Genomic DNA, 22,360 nt, shown 5'->3' on the forward strand with positions numbered 1-22,360 from the left:
CATCCATCCTGCTCTCCCGGGTCAGTGCCTGCTCCGAGGCTGCTCTGAGGCTGTATGAGGGCATCATAATCTGCCCAAGTCCTGCTGGATTGTGTCTGGTGCTGCTTTTGAGGCTCTGGGGGTACAGCAGCAATTCTGAGACAGGAAAGTCCCATTTCACATCCTACTACACATAAATATTATGTTATTTTAACAAAACTGGGATTTTACTACGTATATCACTATTTTATAACCTGCTTTTTCACTTCATACTACGTTTTGAGCATCTTTCCACATCAGTAGACTGCTACATTCATATCATTTTAAGTGATTGATCAATATCACTTATATAAATATACTAAAACTTATATCCATCCCCAATTGTTGGCTGTTTTAGATCATTTCTAATTTTAGATTATTATTAATAATGTGATGTTTGGGGTGAATCTATGTGAAGCTGATGAAAGGACCCCATTTGCACGAGTCCCTTTCAAATGCCTGGGAGTAATCTGGTAATTTTATGTTCATAATTTTGTATTCTTTGTGTTATAGGGGCTCCCTAAATTGTCTAAACTTCAGGCTCCACAAGAACTGGATGTGTCCTTGGCTATGACAAACATCTTCACACTCAATTTTTTTTCTTTTTTTTTTTTTTTGGCTACGTCTTTATTTCCTGAGGATAAACTCCTAGAAACAGAATTGCTAGATTAAAGCAGATGCACATTTTTAAGATTCTTGGAACATATTGCCAAAGGGCCCTCCAGAATAGGTGATTTCATTTATACTCCCACTCTGCCTTGAATGAGAACACCCACAACTGGGACGGTTTCTAAGGGATTGTGTTTCCTTGTTATTGTGATTTGGTTGTAGCTGACATTCCCACCTTTTCCCGAAAGTAGAGGTTTTGATCTGTTATCCACGGGATCTGTGGGTAGAATTCTTGGGGTCTGTGAACTTGGTTGAGAAAAAAATCACATCTTTATTTTCATCATTAGCTTCTCATTGAAATGTAATCATTCTTTCCATCTTGAATGTAGACCACGAATCCCCATAGTATTCACAGTACAAATGACTTTAGCAGTCCTGTAACCAACAGAAATCACACGTTTTCATGCCTTGTTACAGATCTCTCAGAACATCATTTATGCTCATTGGTGCTTCAAAATTACGGTAGTTATTAGACCTGCCACTAGATCTTGTTGTGTAATGTGCTCATAAAGAACATGTATTCCTAAATCATAATTTATTTTTTAATATTTTGATAAGCACAGTCAATAGAATTGCTTTCCTTTATAATCATGTGTATTTTTTATTTTATGAATTTTAAAACTTTATTCTGAAAAGAGGTCCTTAGGCTTCACCAGACTGCCAAGGCATAATGAAGTTCAGAACCCTTAATCAACTCACATATCTTTAAAACTTACTGAAGGAAAGTAATTAAGCTTTCATGAACCCCTCCCTGGAGCCAGGCCCTGGGGGTACATGCTGGGGGTACAGAAGGGACAGGTTGACCTCCTGCTTTTGAGGAGCTCACAGTCTAGGTGGGACATGCAATTTCACAGCTCCTGCCACTCATTGTCCTGTGGACTGAGGGCCCAGTTTCTCAGATCTTTCAGGATTTTAAGAAAAATTAGATATCCAGATTTTTATTTGTTCCCATATAAAACAACTCTTACAATTTTTAAATGTTGGCAACTAATCAAAATTTTTATAAACCACTGTGTGGGCCAAATAAATCATGTCTGAAGGCTAAATCTGGCCCAAACGGCACCAGTTTTCAACCTTTGCCCTAGGAAAGCTGAATTCCAGTGAGGGTGGGACAAATTCATTCTGTGGAACAAAGCAGCAGAGAACCTGAGCACCCCCACCCATACCCTACTCTGCTCCTTGTAAACCAGGGAAACAGGGAACTGGAGTCTTGGCTTTGAGAAGAGAGGAAATGAGAGAAGAAACTCTATTGTGGGCAGTGGGATTCCCTGTAACCTGGGTGCAGGCCGGGTGAGGAGAGACATGGCTGGAGGTAGATGCTACTGTAGTGAGAGTGTCAAGGGAATTGTGGGAACAATGAGGCAATTAAATTATTGTATATCTAGAAAACCTCAGAGCCTCTAGCAAATAAGATAAAATAAAATAACTGCCAAAGAAAAATCCTATTTGAATTATTAAGAAAAAATGATTAGATATAAGATGAATGTACAAAAACCAATTGCTTTTCTTATTTTTGACAATAAATGCATAGAAATGGAAATAGAAAAAAATATTCCCATTACGATATTGACAAAAACTATATTTAGAAATAAATTTAACAAGAAAGACATAGGGCGTCTATGAAGAAAGGTATACAATCTTGTAGCAAGATAGAACACAGGATCGGAGGCCGGGCGTAATGGCTCATGCCTGTAATTCCAGCACTTTGGGAGACTGAGGCGGGTGGATCACTTGAGGTCAGGAGTTCGAGACCAGCCTGGCCAACATGGCAAAACCCCATCTCTACTAAAAATACAAAAATTAGCCAGGTGTGGTGGCGCATGCCTGTAGTTCCAGCTACTCAGGAGGCTGAGGCAGGAGAATCACTTGAACCCAGGAGGCGGAGGTTGCAGTGAGCTGAGATTGTGCCACTGCACTCCAGCCTATGTGACAGAGCAAGACTCTGTCTCAAAAACAACACAAAAAGAGAACACAAGATCTGAACAAATGGAAAGATACACCATACTCTTGGATGGGAAGACTTAATATAGAAATGTCAAACCTTCCAAAATCAATTCCAAACACAGTGTGATGATCTTGATGTTTATACGAAGGAATAAATTCCTGAGAATAGCCAAAAAGATATGAAAAATAGTAACGGTACAAAATGACTTGTGTTGCAGGTATCAGAACCAACTTTAAAACCAGTCATTAGAGTAATGGTATAGGAACAGAGAAATAGATCAGTGAAAAAAAATAAGAAATCAAGAAATAGATCTCAAATATATATCAGGATTTAATATCTGACAGAGTAACCTTTTAATTATTTAATAAGCAATGCTTTCACAATTACTATTCATTTTGAGGCAAGTAAAATTGGATGATTATTCAACTTCAAAATAAAAAAACACATCTCAGGTTGGCAGGGCATAGTGGCTCACACCTGTAATCCTAGCACTTTGGGAGGCTGAGGCACAAGGATTCCTTGAGCCCAGGAGTTCAAGACCATCCTGGGCAACATAGGGAGACCCTCTCTCTATTTAAAAAAAAAAAAAAATCAACATTTCAGGTTATATAAAGATTTAAATGTAAAATAAAAAGCAAGATAACAAATTCTGGGTTTTTTGTTTTTTTTTTTCTTTTGAGACAGAGTTTTGCTCTTGTTGTCCAGGTTGGAGTGCAGTGGCACCATCTCGGCTCACTACCAACCTCTGCCTCCTGGGTTTAAGCTATTCTGCCTCAGACTCCTGAGTAACTGGGATTATAGTCATGCACTACCAGGCTTGGCTAAGTTTTTTTGTATTTTTAGTAGACACGGGGTCTCACCATGCTGGCCAGGCTGGTCATGCACTACTGACCTCAGGTGATCTGCCCACCTCGGCCTTCCAAAGTGCTGGGATTACACATGTGAGCCATTGTGCCTAGCCAACATAACAAATTTTATAAGAAAAATTAGGAGACTATATGAGCAACCTGAGTGAAACTTAACAAAATTAAGAAGTGATTAAGGAAAAGTGAGACCTTGGAAAACATTGTAGGCCAAAAGATACATAAGCAGGGTCAATAGATAAGTGAGTTATGGAAATGTGAGACAAAGTTTAAGATCTACAACATACAACAAGGATCTATAAATTAATAAGGAAGAGTTAACTCAGTAGAAAAATGGGCAAAGGATAAAAATGGGCAATTCACAGAAGAGTTCATCCAAATGGCAAAAAACAAACAAACAAACAAACAAAAAAAACCACAAAAAGCTGCTCAGCTACAGCAGTAGGAAAATGCAATTTAAAGTAACAGTGACAGATCATTTTATACCCACAGCAAAACCTGCATTTCTGGCAGGGAAACACAGAAAAAGATACTTTCATATGTTGTTTGTGGAAATGTGAAACATTACTGTTTTTTTGAAATGCAAACTTTATTAAAAGTATATATAGTATACATTTAAAATGTGTAGAATATATATATCTCCACTGATTTACTTCTAGGTATTCATTCCACAAGAACACAAACCCTAGAGAGTACAGGCATATGAATAGAATTTTTTGCCTCATGTTTATAGTTGAAGAAAAGATAAAGCTATTGTTCATCAATAGGAGAACGGCTGAATAAATTATGGAATACTCACACTATGGAATATAATGTAATCTCAAAAATGATTTGAAACTTATATCAGTTTATTTGGGGGGATTTCCTTGAAGTACTATTGAATAAAAAAATGAAATGCAAGACAGTATAATAGAATATCATCCCACTTTTATAAAATAACATTTAAAATCTCTAATACATGCATATGTGTGTTTGTATACAATTTAAATGTGTCTGTCAGTGATTACTCAATTAAGGTGAAAACATACAAGAGGATGGATACAATGGGTTATCTGGGATCAAAGGGGAGGGTGGTACAAGCTGACATGAGCAATGTGGAAAGTGAGGAGGGAAACATTTTTGGCTCATCCTCCACCAAATAAAATAAAATAAAATAAAAAAGCAGGGGCCTTTGGAATTGGACTCCCTCACCCTGCAGCCTGGCTAGTCCCCTGCCCCCAGAATGCTTGACATCCTTCCCACCACCCTATACATGGCCTTCCGTGTTTTTTCCATGATGCTAGAACAGGGCAGTCAAGTCACTGAGGGGCAGGGAGGGTCCAGGGGTGGGGAGCTGCTTTCAGTGCATGAGAAAGGACCTCAGGGTCCAGAGTTCAGGCTGCACTCTCCCCAGGCAACTTGGCAAATTCATGAGAGTGAGGAGAAGAGGCCATGGGAAGTATTAATTCACTTGCTCTCTCAACTGAAGTCCCCCTCCTTCCATCTTAGCTGACAGGTCATGTCCTCAGAGACGATTCTTCTGAGACCCACCCCTCAATGATCTCGCCCTTCACTCCCTTTCATAGCACTCACTACAATTTGCCATCGTTTTTGTGTGTGTTTAATGTATGTTTCCCCATAAGCGCCCCAACAGGAGGAACACTGCTTGTGCAGCACCCAGTATGAGATGTGGCGGGGTTCCGGAAACGCTGGCTGCTTTCAGTCATTTGCTCACTCACTCTCTCCTTCACTGACTCAATCTTTTATGCATTTCTTTCTTCATTTTTTCCGTTATTCACTCCAGAAACATGCTATTGGTCCATGCTTTTTCCCGATCTGAATCTTCTGCTTTCTAGGGTGGCTTTTTCAGAGAAGGCAGGAGTGAGAACATGATGGCAGAATTCTGGGAATGCATCCACAACTTGGGAGGGCCTAGCTGGGTGAGTTGGAAGCTCTCCAGGGAAGGAGGGAAGATTCCAGAAGGCTGGAAGTCCTGAGCAGAAGGTGCTGAATGAGGAGAGAGGAGAAAGTGATGTGGTGGAGGCTGGGCCAGGGAGACCCCTCTACTCCCAGGCACGCCCTGGCTCTTCCTGCTGCCAGGCCTTGGGTCCTGCCATTTGTTCTGCCTGGAAAGCCTCTTCCCATCTCCACGTGTTGAAATCCTACCCTTCCTTGCAGAGCCAGCCCAGATGTCCTCGAAGTCTTGCCTCACTCCTCCAGCTGGAAGGGCTGCTCCCTGCTACAAACAAACTTCCCTAGCACAAAATCTGGACCTCCCTCAAGGCGCTCACCACTTCCTGGCTTGGGTTGTGGTGTTGGCCCCTCTCTCCACCCCATAGGCAGAGGCTCCTCCAACTGTTCCCTGTATCCTGCAGGGCCTAGGGCCCAGCACAGAGCAGATGCCCAAGCCACTCTGGCTGAACGAATGAGCAGTGATGAGTTTGGGGGTAGGTGGGCAATGATTATGACCCCATTTTACAGATGCGGAAATAGAGGCACAGCTAAGTGATAGACTTGGCCTTGGTCCCACAGTGAAGAAGTAGCAGAACCTAGACTCAGGCCAGTGTTTCTGGTCCCAGAGGCCGGGCTCTTTCCAGGGCAGCTTGGTGGGAGGTGAGGTAGGGTGGGGCGGAATGAGACTGGGTCCTGGGAACCAGCGGGCCACGGAGAGCTGCAGTTCGGACGGCCAAGTTCAGGGAAAGCGCAGCTGGGGAGGAGCCAAGGTATTTATTATGCTTGGTCTCCAGTTCCAAACAGAGCTGATGGATGGAGCTGCTCCAGTTCCTATAAACAGCTCGGGCCTCCCTCCCCCCGCCCTCCCCATTCTTAGCCACCACAGCCCAACTGTTTCCAGTGCGATAGGGGTGGGGGTGGGGGGAGATGACCAAGAAGAGAAGAATGGGAGACGAGGGGGAGCAAAGGAGGGGGGAGGACAAAGATAAGACAGGGTCCTAGAGGCCTGAGGAAGCTGCAGGGAACGGAGGGTGGTCACAGAGGATTCTTTGCCCTCCCACTGGCCCCTGCTGCCGTGGGCGGCCCACAGTCTGCATTCCCCTGTCCTCTCTGTGTCCCCTGGGTCTGTTCAAAAGGCCTCTTCCTCGCCACATTCTCTGAGGGCTTGTCTCAACTCCACAAGCTTCTGAGTCCTGGAGGACAGGGGCCATTCACTCAGAAAACCTTTTCTGAGCTGGCTTTAGTCTGTGTTGGCTCACAGGCCCTGGGGACAGATAGGACTCCGGGTAGGACCTCCCCCCAGGAGCTCCTGGTGCGGTGGGTGGGTCAGGCAGACACCCAATGCTGAGGGCAGCCCAGGCCTGTGGGCAGCTGGAGGAAAGAAATCCAGACAGTCTTCCCAGAGAAGGTGATGGAGGTGATACAGGTGAGGGTGGTGAAGGAGATTGTGCCGGTGGGTCTGGGGTGAGCTGGTTCCGGCAGAGGAGGTGGGAGAGGCACAGGAGGCAGTGCTGCCTAATGGTTAAGACTGCTGACTCCAGAGTGGGACAGCCTGGGTTCAAGTCTCATCACTGGAGCTCAGTTCTCTAAAATGAGGATGATAACAGTAGAAATCTCTTCAAAGATTGTCAGAATTAAACACGACAATGCACATCCAGTGCTCAGCATGCCCTAAAGTGCTCAACGATGGCCATCTCTGAGCATGTTGTGAGAGGTGGCGGGAGAGAGATGGGTCTCATGGGCCCAGTGAGCTGCCTGAAGGACAGGGGCACAGAACACAGACGGTGGGTCCCAGATCCTGGAGGATGTGGCCAGCCTGTGGGTGTGAGAGGGTGAGTTGCTGGCGCGTCCCGGAACCCGTTCCTGGTGGAATGCCACACCAGTGCATGGAACCCCGGGAGTTGGGCCCTGCACCTCAGGCTGACTGTGACCTGGGGGTGGCAGGGCCTCCCCTCTCCCTACAAGCTGAGAGCTCGAGAAGCTGGATGCTCTGATGACCTAGTTGGCAGCTGTGTCCACGTTTGGCTGAAAACAGGAATTTCTGCCTCACTGGGGGTCTTGGCCAGGTGAGCAAACTCCCCTGTTTGTCAGGAAAAGGAGTCAGGGACCTGGTGGGCTCCCTGCTGGAGCAGAGGCCCGCAGACCCTGGGCTGAGGTCAGCCTAAGCTCTTGCCTTCCCCTTAGGCCTTAATGGAGCACCTACTGTGTGCCAGAGGGTGGGGCTCTCTCCTCTCTCCCCCAGCCCTACCCCATGAAATAGGCGTTTAGAATTTCCCTTTGCAGACTGGGAGCCAGGAGCGGGAATGGGGAGGTGAGAGGGCATGGACCAGAGAAATGGAAGAATCTCCAGAAGGCAGAGCTGCCAACCCTGGGTCCAGGGGCTGCCAGGCCAAGGGAAGGGGTCCAGGGTGGCCGGGGGTGGGGAGGAAAAGCATCACTGAGCGGGAGCTTTCGGGAGAGGCAGTCAGGGAAGGGAAGGGCAAAGGCACAGAGCCAGGCTGCTGACAGGGGGAAGTGGAAGGTGTGAGGCCAGAGGAACAAGCACCCCCTGCTCTGTGTGCTCTGCCCTGGCCTGTCACGCCTCTCAGTGCTCCCCTACCCAGGTGAGGCTGCTTCTGTCCCACACCCCACATTCACCCTCCAACTCCAAGCCAGGAACCAGGTATGTTTTCTTCCAAGTTCAACCTTGATCTGCAGCCTGGCTGATCACTGAATTCTCCAGACCATGGGGACCTTTAGCCCTCTACCTAGGGAGGCCTCTGGGTACCAGAGTTGGACTTTCAGGAGGGATGGGGCTGGAGACAGAGATGTGGGTCATCAGAGCAATGGAGTGTTTCAGCAATGAGGCCACGGTGTTCCCAAGGGAAAAGGGCCTAGGATGGAGCTATCACCACTTACAGCTGGCTCGAGGAAGATGAGCAAAGACCCTGAAAAGGAGTGGCCTGGGAGGGAGGAGACGGCTTCCTGTGTGGGATCACAGCTGTGGGGAGAGCATGCCCAGCAGGGGTATGGGTGGGGGGCCTGCTGCACAGGGCCTAGGGAGAGGAGGTCTGAAAAGTGTGCAGAGTTTGGCAAAGGATACCCCTGACGCTGGTAGCAAGGGCAGCATGGAGCTGGGAGGAGCTGAAGGCAGCTCCAGGTGGGTTGAGAACGGGAGGGGTGGGAAGGGAAGCTGGTCTATGAAGAGCAGGAGGAGGAAGGGGAAAATGGCTGAGGGGCTTCTCACTATTTTTAAGATGGGCAAGACTTGAGTCCAGCTGAAGTCTGAGAGGAAGATGTAAATAGAGAGGGAGAGGCTGGAGGCAGAAGAGAGCATGACGGGGCAAGGGAGAGAGGACGGGGCTGGGGACCCCAAGGAGGAGGGGCAGTGCAGCCTCTGAGATGGGGCACAGAGGGCTGAGCACAGAGAAGGGGAGGGGGCCTGTAGCTGTAGCAGGAAGGAAACAAACAGAAGCCCCCAGCCTCTCAGCCCTGGGGTGGGGAGCACGCTCGCCTGTTGAGTGTAGGGCGACAGAGGTGTAGCAGGGGCTGTGCTAGTGGCTGCGGCTCCACGGTCCAGGGTGGTGCTGGCTCAGAGCCTCAGTGTCCTCAGGGATTTGCCATGAGGATTGAATGACCGTAATGGGATTGAGAGGCAGGGTTCAAGTGGATGCGATGAAGCGGGTTGCAAAGAGGAGGCTGGCGGCCACACTGCTTCTCCAAAATTAGTTTTTAATACATTCAGGTAGGTTATACAAAGAGTTGGTCCCGAGGCCTGGGCTGCGGCCTGGGTCCTGGGAACTGACAGCAGCATTGTGTAGTGTTTTCAAAGATCAGGCGTGAGGACCCACACCTTGGCCTCCAGGCCTAAGGAAGAGTGTCACGTGCAGTAGCACCTGTGGTTGTGATCCCAACCAGGACTGGGTCTGCCTGGGTGCTCCACACATCACCAGGGCCTAGCCCTGGCTCTGCCCATTGACTCTCCCTTAACTTCCTCTGGGCCTCGGTGTTCTCCTCTGTAAAATGGGGTGGAGAGAGTGGCATTTTCATTTTCTTGCACATTACTGAGCCCACATCATGAGCCAGACTGTGGGCCAAGCACAGGTAAGATGATGAAGACAGCAACACAAGGTCTTGAGTTGGTCCCAGCGTGTCCATTCTTCCCAGACAGCTCATGACTCCATGCTATGAGGGATAGGGGGTTATCTGGGTGAGCCTTTCTACCTATTTTTCCAAGAGGGAAAAAAAAAATCCTGCATGAGGAGGCACAGAAAGGAAGTTTGGAGCCAGCATTATCTTGTGATGTGACAGCCAAGAGAGGACATCACTATGGTCCAACCCCTAATCTCATCCCCAAATAGGGCTCTCTTTTTTTTCCCCAGAGGCTCTGTATAGCTCTCCACAAGTTTCATTCTCTTCCTAAGCCTCAGTTTCCCCATCTGTGCAATGGGGAGGTTGGATTCAATAGTCTCAAACTCCAGGCTCTGCTCAATAGAGGAAAAGGGAATGAGAGCATGCAAGAGCACAGAGAGAACAGGAGAACCCACACCAGGGTGGAAAGGATGGAAGGAGGGAAACTAAGGCAGAGAAGGAGGAGAGCGCCTGCAGCTGCCTGCCTGGGAGAGAGGAGAGAGCAGGTATGCATAGCACAGGATACTTCCAGACCCTGCTCGGGCTATGTGGAGCCACTTCCTGTCCACTTAACGGCCTGCAGCCCCTGCAGTGGCAAAGATCAGGCCCTGGAGACAGAAGTATGAGGGTTTGAATCTCACCTAAGGCATTAGTTAGCTGGGGCCCTGGAAGGAGATTTGTAGAACTTCAGTTTCCTCTTTTATAAAATGGGGATAAAATACCAACCTCCAAGGGCTGTCATATAGGGGCAGACACAGGCTTGGATTCACATCCACATCTGCCAAGCTGGGTGCAAAACAGAATCAGATATCTAAGGTTTTAGCTCTTGGCTTAGCAGCCAAGGCGGGGCTGCGATGGAGAAGGGCTGGGCAGGGACGGCGCTTAGAGCAGTACTGGGATCAGGCTGTGTAACATGAGAGTGCCAGGCAGGGAGACGGCCTGTCCAGAGCAGGAGACGGAATGGTCCAGTGCCGGGCTGGACCCCTTAACCAGACCCTGCTGGAGCCGCCGCGGCCCGCCTAACAGCACCAGATCCAAGACACACTCGTATGGCTCCAATTCTCTCTTCCGGTCATAAGCTTTTCATTTTCAGAGAGACTGAAAGTCATTATCAGAAGATGTGACAAACAGTCTGCTTGGAAATGTCTCAGACAAATCCTCCCAGGCTTGGCCCTCTCTCACCCTGGCATGGCTGGGGCAGGACTCTTCGCATCGAACCAGCGGGGCCTGCCGAGCTCCGGAGTCCCGGGCTTTCACACCTCAGGCCCTAAGCACACTGCGTGGTCACCACGCGGCTCTGTAGCACTCCCTCCTACCAGACTGGGAGATTCTTGAGGGCGGGAGTGTATCTTATTTCCCAGCATTCCCAGTGCCCAGAGCAGAGTGTGGCACAAAGTAGATGCTCAGTGAAGATTTGTTGATCTGATAGGTCAACATTATTCCCTGCTGTCCCTGAAACCGCCCAACTTCTGGCTTCCACAGCTGGACCCAAAGTGCAGCCCGGGAAGGGGGTCACCCGCTGATGCAGCAGGCGGCAGAGAAAGGTGTCCCGGGTTGCAATTTGGAGACCAGAGTTCTGGGATCCTGGGTCACTGTGTGACCTTGAGTCAGTCCTCACTCTTCTCTGTACCTCAGGCTCCCCCATTGACCTAGAGTGTCTCCCGGCTTCTTTAGGCTTTATACTGTTGGTTAAACTTCTGCCGGCGGACACAGCAGCAGGTGGCCAGCGTGGTGAGGAGGATGGCAGAGACCAGTATGAAGGTGAGGATGATGATGAGGTTGATGTTCTTGAGCCCCCCCTTCTCACAGTCCTCGGGACGCACATGGCTCAGGGACACCTCCTCCTGGGAGCTGAAGCGGCAGATCAGGTCCTGGGTGGCGTCCACGTCCACACGGCCCTGGTGCAGCTGGGCTGCCAGCCAGCCATTGCCACAGCAGCTGAGTGGATTCCCCTGCAGGTAGAGGCGCCGGAGGCTGGTCTCCAGGCCACCCATGGCACTGCCTGGCAGGAGGCTGAAGCTGTTGTTTCGCAGGTCCAGCACCTCCAGTGACACAGCCTGTGTCCAGGCGGGAAGGTGGCTCAGGCGGTTCTCGGCAAGATTGAGCCGCTTGAGGCAGATGAAGCAGGGCAGGTCCACCTGCAGGACCGTCAACCCATTGCCCTGCAGTGCCAGGACTTCCAAGGAGGCCTCCAGGCCTGTCAAGGCCCCTGTGGCCACCTCCAGCCCAGGGTTGGAAGAAAGGTCCAGCTCAGTCAGTGGGGTATGGAGGAAGGCCCCTGCCCTGAGCAGCTCTATCTCATTATCCACCAGGCTCAGGCTGCGGAGGGAGGCGATGCCAGAGAAGGCCACACAGCTGGCGGGGCCGGGCTCATTCGGCCCCCCACAGGGGCTGACCCGGTTCCCCTGCAGGTTGAGCCGCTGCAGGCTGGCCAGGTTGGCAAAGGTGTATGGAGGCAGGTCCCGCAGGGCATTGCCCTGTAGGAGCAGTGTCCGCAAGGACCCCAGGGCTCTGGCGCCCAGTTCCAGTGTCTCCAGGGCATTGTGGCTTAAATCAAGGAGCATCAGGCAGGGCAGGGAGCCTGAGCGCCGGGCCTCAAAGGTCCGCAAGCAGTTTCTGCTGAGGTTCAGGAAGCACAGGGAGGTCAGGTGCTCAAGAAAGCTGTCGGGGATGAGTTCAATCTCATTGTAGCTCAAATCCAGATTCAAGAGCTGGGAAAGGGGGCGGGCACTGACATTCCCATTGGGGGTTGAGAGGGGCAGGGCTGACCAGCCCTCGGAAGGCGCGTGGATGCCCTTGCTGTCCTGGGGTGGCCCTGTGGGGAGCCGGATGAGGTTGTTGGACAAGTTCAGGTAGATGAGTCTCGGGAGCGCGGCCAGGTCGGGGAAATGGAGCAGTTTGTTCTCCCGCAGGTCAAGCCAGGTGAGCTGGAACTCGGCCTGGGGCTGGGAGGCCGTCTGAAAGGCCTCAATGCTGTTGCAGCTCAGGTCCAGCACCCGCAGCTGCTGAAGGCTGAAGTCGGAGATGCAGGTGAGGGAATTCCTGGAAAGGTTGAGATGGGTCAGGTGGGGCAGGCCCTCGAAGGCGCCATCCTCGATGTCCATCAGCACGTTGCTATGCAGGTCAAGCTGCTCCAGCGCAGGCATGTCCCGGAAGGTGTGGCGGGTGAGGCGAGTCAGACTGTTCTCCGCCAGTGAGAGGGTATGCAGGCTGGGTGCCTCCCCTAGCAGCCGCTCCAGCAGGCCGCTGTACAGGCTGTTCCCAGACAGGTCCAGGGAGGTCACACGTGGCAGGGGGCCCAGACCACCGGCACTCAGCGCAGTGGCCATCGCCAGCCGGTTGTGAGCCAGGCTGAGGTGCTCCAGGTGGGTCAGGGCCTGGAAGGCTCCTGGCTGGAGGAAGTTGATCTCATTGGTGCTCAGGTCCAGGTGACGAAGTGCCGTGTAGAAGCCCAGGGGTGAGGCCAGGATACTCCGCAGCTGGTTCCCAGAGAGATCAAGGGTCTCAGTGTCCGGCGGGAGCACCAAGGGGACCTGGAGCAGGCCCAGACCCTGGCACGAGACCTTCTTGTCCACCTGGGGAGGGGCAGGGTGGGGAGACAGCTGGCATAAGTGGGCGCGGTAGGGGATAAAACCAGACACGTTTATCCAGGAACCCGGCCTGGCTGGGAACCCTTCTCCCATGGACTCCCAGAATGCTCAACTTTCCCTCACCGCAGCCTGATCACCCCATGCCTGGATGACCCATCCGGCTCCCTGCCCCATCTGCGGCACCCAGCACAGTGCTGGGCATTAAGGAAGGAACTCGATGAAGTTTCTACGGGTGGACAGATGGAGAGATGACAGACAGATAGAAGGACAAATAAACTAACAAAGAAACCCTGTACTTATTATTACCCCTCTTACAGGAAACAGCCATATATCCCACAGAGTGACCCCAAGCCAGTGAGCAGCAGGGCACAGCAGGGACCCAAGGCTCCTGGTTCTATGCAGAGAGTTAAATTTCCAGGGGCAGGATGGGAATTTCTCCACTTTGGGAGAAATGTTTCCAAAAGGGAAAACTGTAATTTGTGCTCTGTCATCAGTTTTTATCCTGGCCTCAGACCTCATTCAGGCTCTCGTGTCGTGGGCAGAACCTGGGTCCCGGGGCCTGCCTTCCTTGTGGATGCTTCCCAGGTGTGGCCTCCTCTCTGTTGCTGTTACCTGCTAGGGGGTGGCTTTCTTCCCAGGCTGGGTCAGGGGACTAGGCCCCTGGAGGTGGGAAGGGGCAGGGAAAAGATGGCCAGAGCCAAATCCACAGTCTTTGGTGACGAGACCATGTTTGTGCTGTGCGACCTCCAGGAAGTCACATAACCACTGTTTTCTTACGTCCTTCCCCAGCAGCCACTCAACATTTGACATCTTCGTTAATACTTTCAGGCCTGTGGTCCCATTGGTCTTTACCACAGCCTGTGCATCTGATACGATCACCCCATTTACAGAAATCTAGGCTCAGGGAGGGGAAGGGAGGTGCCAGGATTGCCCAGCTGGTGAGGAGCAGAGCTGGGATTTGAACCCAGGTTTTTTAACAACCAAAGGCCTCAATCTTGTTCTTCCGCAGATGTGCCTTCTGGGACCAAAATTCTTTCTGTGCAAATGCAGGTCTCCCTTTTCTCTTCCAGGCCTCCAGGAACCCCAGCCTTTCCCAGAAAAGAGTCTGACTTCCACAATCACCGGGCTCAGGCTCACTGCCCCCAGCTTCTGTCTCCACTGACCCATTCTGGCCCATTCACTGCTAAATGCCTGACAACGGCTCAAAAGCTCCACTCTGACTATGAGGCAGCTTGGCTTAAACTTCTCCATGGTGAAGTCCAGGACCCTCAGCAGGGCCTTCGAGGCTGTTTGTAGCCCCTGCCAACCTGTCCCCCACCTCCCACCCCAGCCCACATGCAGTGACCACAGCTGACCACTGCCCATCATGCCCTCCCACACCCACTGCTGAGCCTCCTCCCTGAGCTGGATATGCCATCCCCAACCAGATCCACATGTGAACTCTTCATGTTGAGCTTCAGGGCCTCCTCTACCAGGGAACCCTCCCTGACTGTGCTTCCTCTCAGAGCTTTGCCCCGCTGAATTGTGGCTGTTTGTGTGGGGACCTGCTAGACAGCGAGCTCAGAGCAAACAGGGACTGGTTTGGTGGATGTGGATGCCTTGGACCTGACTAGCAAGTCAATTTTTCCTAATGAATGAGTCCCAGGCATCATCGGTTTAGTAAAGGTCTGAGGCACTGAATCAATCACTTCTCTGGGAGGAAAGAAAATGGATGATTGATATTTTCAGAATATAGTCAAAGACGGCTAGAGCAAGAAGAGTTCAGCTCACCCACTTCCCAGATGGGGACACTGAGGCCTGAAGATGGCAGTGACTTGCATGAATTCACAGTGAGCCAGTGGCTGAGCTGGTAGGGAAGGAACACAAGCTGGCGTGTTCCTCTCCTGGTCCAGCTCTGCGCTTCCTCCTGAGAGCCCCAAGGTGAGTAGGCGGAGGAAGAGACCTGCCCAGCCTCAGGCCTCTGTGTGGCTCTTCCTACTCCATGCAGCACAATGACTCCATGTAGCCTCCAAGGGAGGCAGGTTCACAGGGGCCTCAGGAGGCCCAGGGATGCCCCGGCAGTTGGGCACTTGTGAGAACCTGAAACCTGCCTGGCTGCCTTGCCCATCCTTGCCCTTCCTCCCTCACAACCTCTCTGCCTGCAGGGGCCACTAAACATAGCCTCCTCCTCACAGCCCTTACCCCCTGGGGCATTCCTTATTTAAAGCAGAAACAACGAAATGACCTGTGGTGGAGCCCCAGCTGTGTCAGGCTTCGTGCTGAGTGCAGAGGCCCCTACCCCATTAAATCTTCCCAGGCATTGTTCACCCTGCTCCTATTGTACCTCTAACGAAACTGAGGCTAAGGGGAGTGGGCTGCCCAAGATCAGACAGGCAGGGGCTCAAAACTCTCATTTGCAAATTCCTTTTCCTATTGGTGCCAGCCAAGTTCTGACCACTGGGCCCTCAGCTGGTCGGCACAGCAAAGAGCATCAGGGACCCACTTACTGAGTGTTACAGTGTGGGGGGCACTCTGCGGTGCCCCACGTGTTACCCCCGGGCAAGTGGAGAGGCATACTACCTCTGGATAGGCAAAGGCTCCCTGGGGCACTAGCCCCTGAGACTTGATCCAGGACACAAAGTTTGCCAAGCCCACAGCCCAAGCCTTCCTCTCCATTCAGGGGCCCAAGACCCCTGCTCTGGAAGCCTGCTCAGGGGGCCTGCTGGTGGGCAGGGCTGCACTGGGATGCCCAGCTCTCCAGTCCAGTCCAGGAAAGAGCCTGAAGTCCAGGATGGTGCTCAGAGCTCCACTTCCAGGGTCTCCATGCCTCCTTCAGCTCTGAGCTCCCAGCATTGCCTGGCTTACAGTGGGAGGGAATTGGAGGAATTGGCCCTTGGCCAGAGTTTAGAGCTCCCACCCACTGTTCTGGGCTATCAGGATACCATTGCCCAGCTTCCTTTTTGTAAAACAAAGACTTGCCATCCAACTCCATTTCACCACCTGATCATGGGAGGAAAGCAGAGTAGGGAGAGGCACCAGGCAGTGAACAGCGGCAAAGGCAGCTGGGTTCGAATCCTGTAGGTCCCTGGTGGGTTACACGTGTTCTCCTTCCCCTCCCGTGTGTATTATCCCCATGCTGGTTCAGAAAGTGCTTTCCTATCTCTTATCTCATTTCCCCAGACTCCAAAACTCACTCGCTTCCCGTCTGCCTGTTGGGTGGTTAAGGTCTTTCCCCTCTGAGCCTCATCTCCCTGAGGTAGAATGTGCGTTTGTATTTGGTGACGTCTGAGGCCTTCTCTGCCCGTAATTCTGGGCTCCAGGAATCTTAGAAGGGCTCTGAAGAGCAAGAAAGGTGGTGGCAACAGGAGACACTGCACCCCCAGGGAAGGGCTGCGGGCAGGCAGCTGCCGGCACTTCCTGCCTCCTGAAGCAGCTGCTGGTTCTGTGTCATAAGCTTCTTCGAGTCTCAGGTCCAAGAGGGGCTTCCGGAGGCCCTGCCCTTTCCCCAGCCAGGCTCTGGTCTCAGTGACTGCCCGGCCTTACAAGTGGACCTAGGTGTTCTCTTTGCCCTGTATCTCATAGAGTCACAAGAACTTTAGGGCTAGTTTCCCTGGCTTGGGACAGGAGAAAGGAATAGAAGCAAATCAGACTTGGTCCTTGCCCTAGGGAAGTTCATGGTCTGGCAGGTGAGACAGGCTTAGACCCTTTCACCAACCCCCACCACGTGCTCAGTCTTCTCTGTATTGAGATAGAGGGAAGCCTGGGGACCACAGGAACCCAGAGGAAGGTGTGATCAGACTAGGCCAGCCTGGGAGGGGCTTGGGGAGGCTTCCTGGAGATGGCAACATTTGACCTGGGCAGTAAGGAGTGAGAGGCACCCCAGTGGGCAGTCCCAAGTCAAGGAGCCCAGTTAGGAAGGGGATTTGTCCCCAGGAGGGATGAGCACAGAGGAGTCCCCCCCAGCTGACCTACCCCAAATTCCCCATACATATATACATTCTAGATCCCCTAGCTGGGCCTACTGCTCTGTGGGGACAGCTTGGGGGAATACAGTGTAATATCAGCCTCACTGTTCCCAGCTGAATGACCTTGGAAAAGTCACAACCTCTCCTAGCCTCAGTCTCCTCCTTTGCAAAATGAGAATAATGGTGCTTACCTGGCAGGATTGTTGGGTAAACAAGGTGTTTAAACATTCTAGTAGGTGCTCATTAAATGCAAGGTACATTCCCTTTCCTCTCCTGACTCTTCTAACTTCTGGCTTCTGGGGCTGGGGCACTAGCACACCCTAGGGCAGGGAGGTGGGGGTGGCCCTCACCCTGTCTGGGCAGAGCATCTTACCATCTTACATGCCACTTTGTCTTGGTGTTGTGCAGCCAGGCCTAGGGTCAGCAGGGCCAGGAGCAGCAGGATCTGGGGGCTCATGGCTCTGTGTAGGGCGGAGAGGAAAGGGGAACACTGTAAGACCACTGGCTCCTTCCCACTGCCAGTCCCCACTCCCACCCATTCTGTGCCTGCCCTCGGAACCTCAGAGCACGGCTGGAGCTGGAGTAAAGGTGCTTTGAGCAGGGGAGAGCCGCGTGGGAAATGGGCCTGCAGCCCATCATAGTAGGCCTCTCACCCAGGCCAAGGAGCCGCCTGTTACCCAGGGGAAGCAAGAGTTTTAAAGCGGCAGGTGACTTGGCCAGATGGGGGTTTTCAAAAGACCCCACCCGCCGGAAGACAGCCCGGAGGGGATGCACAGAAGGCTGACAGACCCTAAGGGTTACCCTAGGCCATGCTCAGGGCCAGGGAATGGGGGCATGGGGATGTAGAGGGGGTTTGGAGGGTGGGCCTCTGACTACATTTCCACCCAGGCCACACAAGTCCTCCATACCAGCTCCTCAGTCCCCATATGGAATTCCTCGTTTTCTGCCCACTCCCCCACCTTTATTTTGCCCTTTTCCTTTTGATTCTCTGATTCTCGAGCCCTTGCCATTGTTCAAGGCTTGGGCCCGGGCCTTGACAGGAAGCCCCACAGGAGGCCTGGCTGCCCCAGCACTGCTCTGCGGACTTCCCCAGGAGCAGCCTGGCAGGCCCTGTACTTTCACTGAAGCCACACTCTGGCCTCCTGGGCCAGCCCTTCCTTCTGAGAGCAGCCAGGGGTGGGGCTAAGGGGACTGCACAGGCCCTCAGCAGGGTCAAATCCCAGTGCTGCTGGAGGCTCACTCACCCCCTCACTAAGGACATTGGCCAAGTGCTAGGGATATACAAATCCATCCATGAATTTCATTCATTCATTCACACCTTTACTGAATACCTCCTCATGTCTGGCTCTGTGCTGGGAACCGGGAACTCAGAAAACAAATGAACACAAAAGAGAAGTGACAGCGATACAGAGAGTCTTAAAGAGGGACACAGAAAGCCTTCCAAGAGCACCAGGCGCACAGTCACCCACATCCGACTGCTCCCTCTTGTCTCCTCTACCTTCCTGCTGTGTGACCTTACAAGTCGCTTCACCTCTCTGAGCCTCAGTCTCCTCATTTGAGGTTAATGGCAGCCATGCCAAGTTTTGTTGAGAATCAAATGAGATGCCACTACCAGAGCCCCCATTATGCACTAGGCCCTCTTCTCGGCACTTTCTAGGCGTGAACTCATTCCATCCTCACAAAAATTCAATGACTTGGTTCCATGATCATTTTACAGAAGGGAAAAAGAAAGCTCAGCGAGCTTAGGTACTATGCCCGAGGTCACGCGGTGAACAAGCCACTGGCCCAGGCAAGTCTGGATCCTGGGTCTGTGCCCTTCAAATTCACACTCTCAGGCCTCCCACAGTGGGTGCTCCCTGAGTGAGTGCTGAACCGCGATTTTGAAGGATGCTGCAGGAGAAAAGGCATTTACAGGGCTTTTGAGGGCAGCGTCTTTGACTGTTGGAACCCACTAATGATGAGCTTTGGATGAAGATGGCTGCTGTGAATCCCATCTCGCTTGAAGGCATACAGACCACAGCCGGACCCGTGAACCCTATTCCCTGGCTCCCCTCAGGGCCACAGGCGCTGCCCCCGCAGCTGCTCTGCTCTCACCTGCATTACAGGTTGCGCTTTCACAGGAAACTTTGTTCTACTGTTTAAAAAGCAGAACGCCACCGCCCGTTAAAAAGTTAGCATATTCAGAACTGAGTGAAAACCCCTTTGCAGGGCCTTCCAGGCTGTTGGGGAGCATGCCCTGCCTGGCCAGCTCTTCCCTCCAGCCTCCTTCCCCAGTGTCCCCTCTCACACTCTGGATTCTGGACATCTCATATTTCTATCAGTTCCCTGAGCAGATTTTCCCTGCCCCAAACCTTCACTTCCTCCCCTCTCCTCTTCTACTAAAGACCTCCTCATCCTTGGGGTCCCAGCTTAGATGGGCCAAGAGGTCTTCTTTGGTTCCCCAAGTCTGGGCTATGTCCTCCAGTCCTCCCAGAGCCCCCGAGCTTCCAGTGAGCACAGCACCAAGCCCTCCGTGGGTACTGTGTCCCACCCCCCTCCCATGGGAAGTGCCCCTAGAGAGGGGCTCACCGTCCTGAGATGCATCTCACAGCACACAGCAGGTCAGCAGCGGCACAGAGAACTGACACCAGGAGTATTGGTGACATGGGGTCGTTAGTGACAGCAGTTCTCTTTGGCTCTCCCTTCACCTCCCTGCCACATTCCCTTCCCCTATTTGTGCCATCAGAGGGCTCTGACTGCTCTCCCTGAAAAAGAGACCCCAGATCTTCCTACTTCCCTCTTGTCACTGCCACAGACTGAGATGCCACCCCAATACCGGCCTTAACCACAACACACTGACCCCTTATAATCTGTCCTATACCTAGCAGCCAGAGAGATAAAATCATCTGTCAGACCCTAAACCTCTACTGTTTGAAAATCTCCAAGAAAATCCAGGCCATCCACAGTCTCCTCTCTGACTCTTGTCCATTTTCCCTTCCCTCACTAAATTCCAGCTTTCTTGCTGTTCCTTCAACACAGCAAATTCATTCCTGCCTCAGGGCCTTTGCTCCTGCGGTTTCCTCTCCCTGAATGCTCTTCCTCAGCTCCTCACACATGTCATTGTTTTCCCACATGTATCATTTCCTCATCATTTATTTCTTATCATGTGGGAACAGGGGCCTACTAAGTAGGTGCTCACTAAAGACTAGTGAACAAGTGGCAAAGTCAGGGCAGAAGCTCAGCTGCAGCAGACTGAGTGGAGAGTGCCAGGTGAGGACAAGGAAGGGTCCTAGGCCCTTATTTCCCCTTCCTCTGCCAAACCCCACTCTATCCCCAAGGTGGCCCTGTGCACATCCAGAAGGGACCGTCCCTGGAGCACATGGGCACTCTGTCCTGGCATCTGACAGGAAGGGCCCCTCAGCTGTGGGCCCTCCTCAGTGGTGCCCAAGACTACTCTCTCTCAAAAAGGAGGACGGTGTCACTTAGACCCAGGCATGCATCCAAAGCCCACCACTCACCAGCTCTGCTCCCTAGGGTAAGTTCCTTCATTTCTTGGTGCCCCAGTGTCCTGTTGCAGGGCAGGCAGCTGGGTTCCAGTTCTGCCACTGGCCAACCCCAACTATTGTGATGATCCGGCAAAGAATAGCAGCAAAGGTGCCCTGCGTCCTCACTGTCCTTCCAGCTGGCACAGTGACCCTCGCAGGGCTGAGCATCCCAGGTGAGGTGTGCTCAGTGGGGAGGCCCCAAGCCTGCAGACAAGTGGCCTGGGCAAGAGGAGGCAGAAAAGTGCTAAAGAATGTGTGTGTGTGTGTGTGTGTGTGTGTGTGCGTGTGTGTGAGAGAGAGACAGACAGAGAGAGAAGAGAGCAGGGGTAAGAGAGCAGGGGTACGGGGGGCAATGACTACTATCACAATAAGCCCACCCTACATTTAAGGATGTTAGACAGTCTTTTAAGCACTTGACCTATATCACCTCATTTAATTCTCACAATCACCTATTGAGGCAATTACTGTAATTCCCATTTTACAGTTGAGAAAACAGGTTCCGAAAAGTGAAGTGACTTACCCCCAGAGTTACCCAGCTCACAAGGGCTTTGGAGCTCGGATTTATCCAGTTCTACATGACCTGAATACTGTGTTTTCTCCAGCACAAGCTGAGCCGACTCCCCCCATAGAACTGTCTTCTTTTGCCCATGAAGAAAAGGAGGCTCAGAGAGGTGACTTACCTAAAGTCACACAAGGAGCAAATAGCAGGGTCAGGATCAGAATCCAGTTCATCTACCTCCAAAGCAAATGTTTCCACTATACCGGACCAAGGTCTCCTTCCCTAAGCCCTGCCAACGACCCCTCACATGCAGGAGCAGGGCAGACTAGCTCACAGTCTGGGCTCTGAGGTCCTCTCTCCCTCCTCTCGGCCTCAGCTGACTTACTGGCAGAGTGGGGTCCTGGGAGAGCTGCTGCGGACGTTCCTGTCAAGCAGTGAATCACTAAGGGCAAGCCTCGTTCTGGAGACATGTGCATCCCACGGGGGAATTAGACCTTAACCCAAAGGAATGTGGCTGTGATGGCGGAATTTCAGGCAGCTCGGGGTGGGGGTGGGGGTCCCTCACATCTTACCAGCCATGAAGAAGGCTGGCTTCAGAGCCCCTTGCAGAGCGGTAGGTGCCTCCCACCCCACTACGAGAAATGGGCAGGCCATCTAGTGCTGTGGGATGGGCAGCCCCACGCCTGGCCGGGATCGGAACGTTGCAGGAAACGTGAATTCAAATTCCGGTCTGCCCTTGCCTAGCTGTGTGTTCCTGGGCAAGTCCGGTCTTCAGGCCTTTGTTTTCCCAGCTGTCAAATGGGAACCTCGGTCTCACTCCTTTGCGGGAAAGCTCCGCGGAGACAGGAGCCTTGGGGGCCTCCCAGGAACCGAGGGAGGGTCAGCCCCAGCCCCACGCGCGCAGTGGGGACGGCGGGAGGGGAGGGTTTGGGGGGCGTCTCGCGGGACCAGACCCCTCCCTGCGCTCGCGAGGGGCGCGCAACAGTGCGCCCCCCGAGGGCCGGCCACCTCGCCCGCCTGGCGGCTCCTACCTGGCTCAGCGCGGCCGCAGTTCCTCTCCCGGGCAGTCTCGGCACATTTTGCGCAAACCCGCCCCCGGGTCCCACCCCGCGCCAGACCCCGGGGTCACGGCCCGAGGAGGCGCAGGCCACTCAGCTGCCCCACCGGAGCCCCCGCGCTCCGGCTGCAATTTAAATACCTCTCCCGCCGGCCCGCCACGCCACGCCCCCCTCCGGCGAGGCCGCGGGGTCCTAGCGCCTGGCCCCG

General features: G+C 52.5%; 1 protein-coding gene and 1 long non-coding RNA gene across 16 annotated transcripts; one reads left to right on the forward strand and one right to left on the reverse strand.

Moving 5' to 3' along the window:
- Positions 1-1,049: 1,049 nt before the first annotated feature.
- Positions 1,050-17,339, forward strand: LOC144334401 (uncharacterized). Its single transcript, XR_013404195.1, has 4 exons — positions 1,050-1,059; positions 8,595-8,749; positions 11,212-11,298; positions 14,198-17,339. It is a non-coding gene; the product is annotated as an uncharacterized LOC144334401 (long non-coding RNA).
- Positions 9,119-22,259, reverse strand: LRRC32 (leucine rich repeat containing 32). 15 transcript variants are annotated; one of them, XM_028833836.2, is made up of 5 exons: positions 21,480-22,099; positions 21,116-21,275; positions 20,569-20,814; positions 17,445-17,532; positions 9,119-13,112 (listed from the first exon to the last, which is right to left on the reverse strand). In XM_028833836.2, the coding sequence occupies exons 4-5, from the start codon at positions 17,526-17,528 to the stop codon at positions 11,208-11,210; spliced, it is 1,989 nt and encodes a 662-aa protein (XP_028689669.1). In that variant the 5' UTR covers positions 17,529-17,532; positions 20,569-20,814; positions 21,116-21,275; positions 21,480-22,099; the 3' UTR covers positions 9,119-11,207. The 15 variants fall into 15 exon arrangements, 14 of the variants coding, with proteins under 14 accessions (XP_028689669.1, XP_077820057.1, XP_028689668.1 ...); XR_013404189.1 differs by lacking the exons at positions 20,569-20,814; positions 21,116-21,275 and having other exon boundaries at positions 9,119-9,630; positions 10,179-13,112; positions 21,276-22,099; XM_077963931.1 differs by lacking the exons at positions 20,569-20,814; positions 21,116-21,275; positions 21,480-22,099 and adding an exon at positions 22,126-22,259 and having other exon boundaries at positions 9,119-9,630; positions 11,187-13,112.
- Positions 22,260-22,360: the final 101 nt, after the last annotated feature.

Source organism: Macaca mulatta, chromosome 14, assembly GCF_049350105.2.
Source record: "Macaca mulatta isolate MMU2019108-1 chromosome 14, T2T-MMU8v2.0, whole genome shotgun sequence".
Taxonomy (NCBI): domain Eukaryota; kingdom Metazoa; phylum Chordata; class Mammalia; order Primates; family Cercopithecidae; genus Macaca; species Macaca mulatta.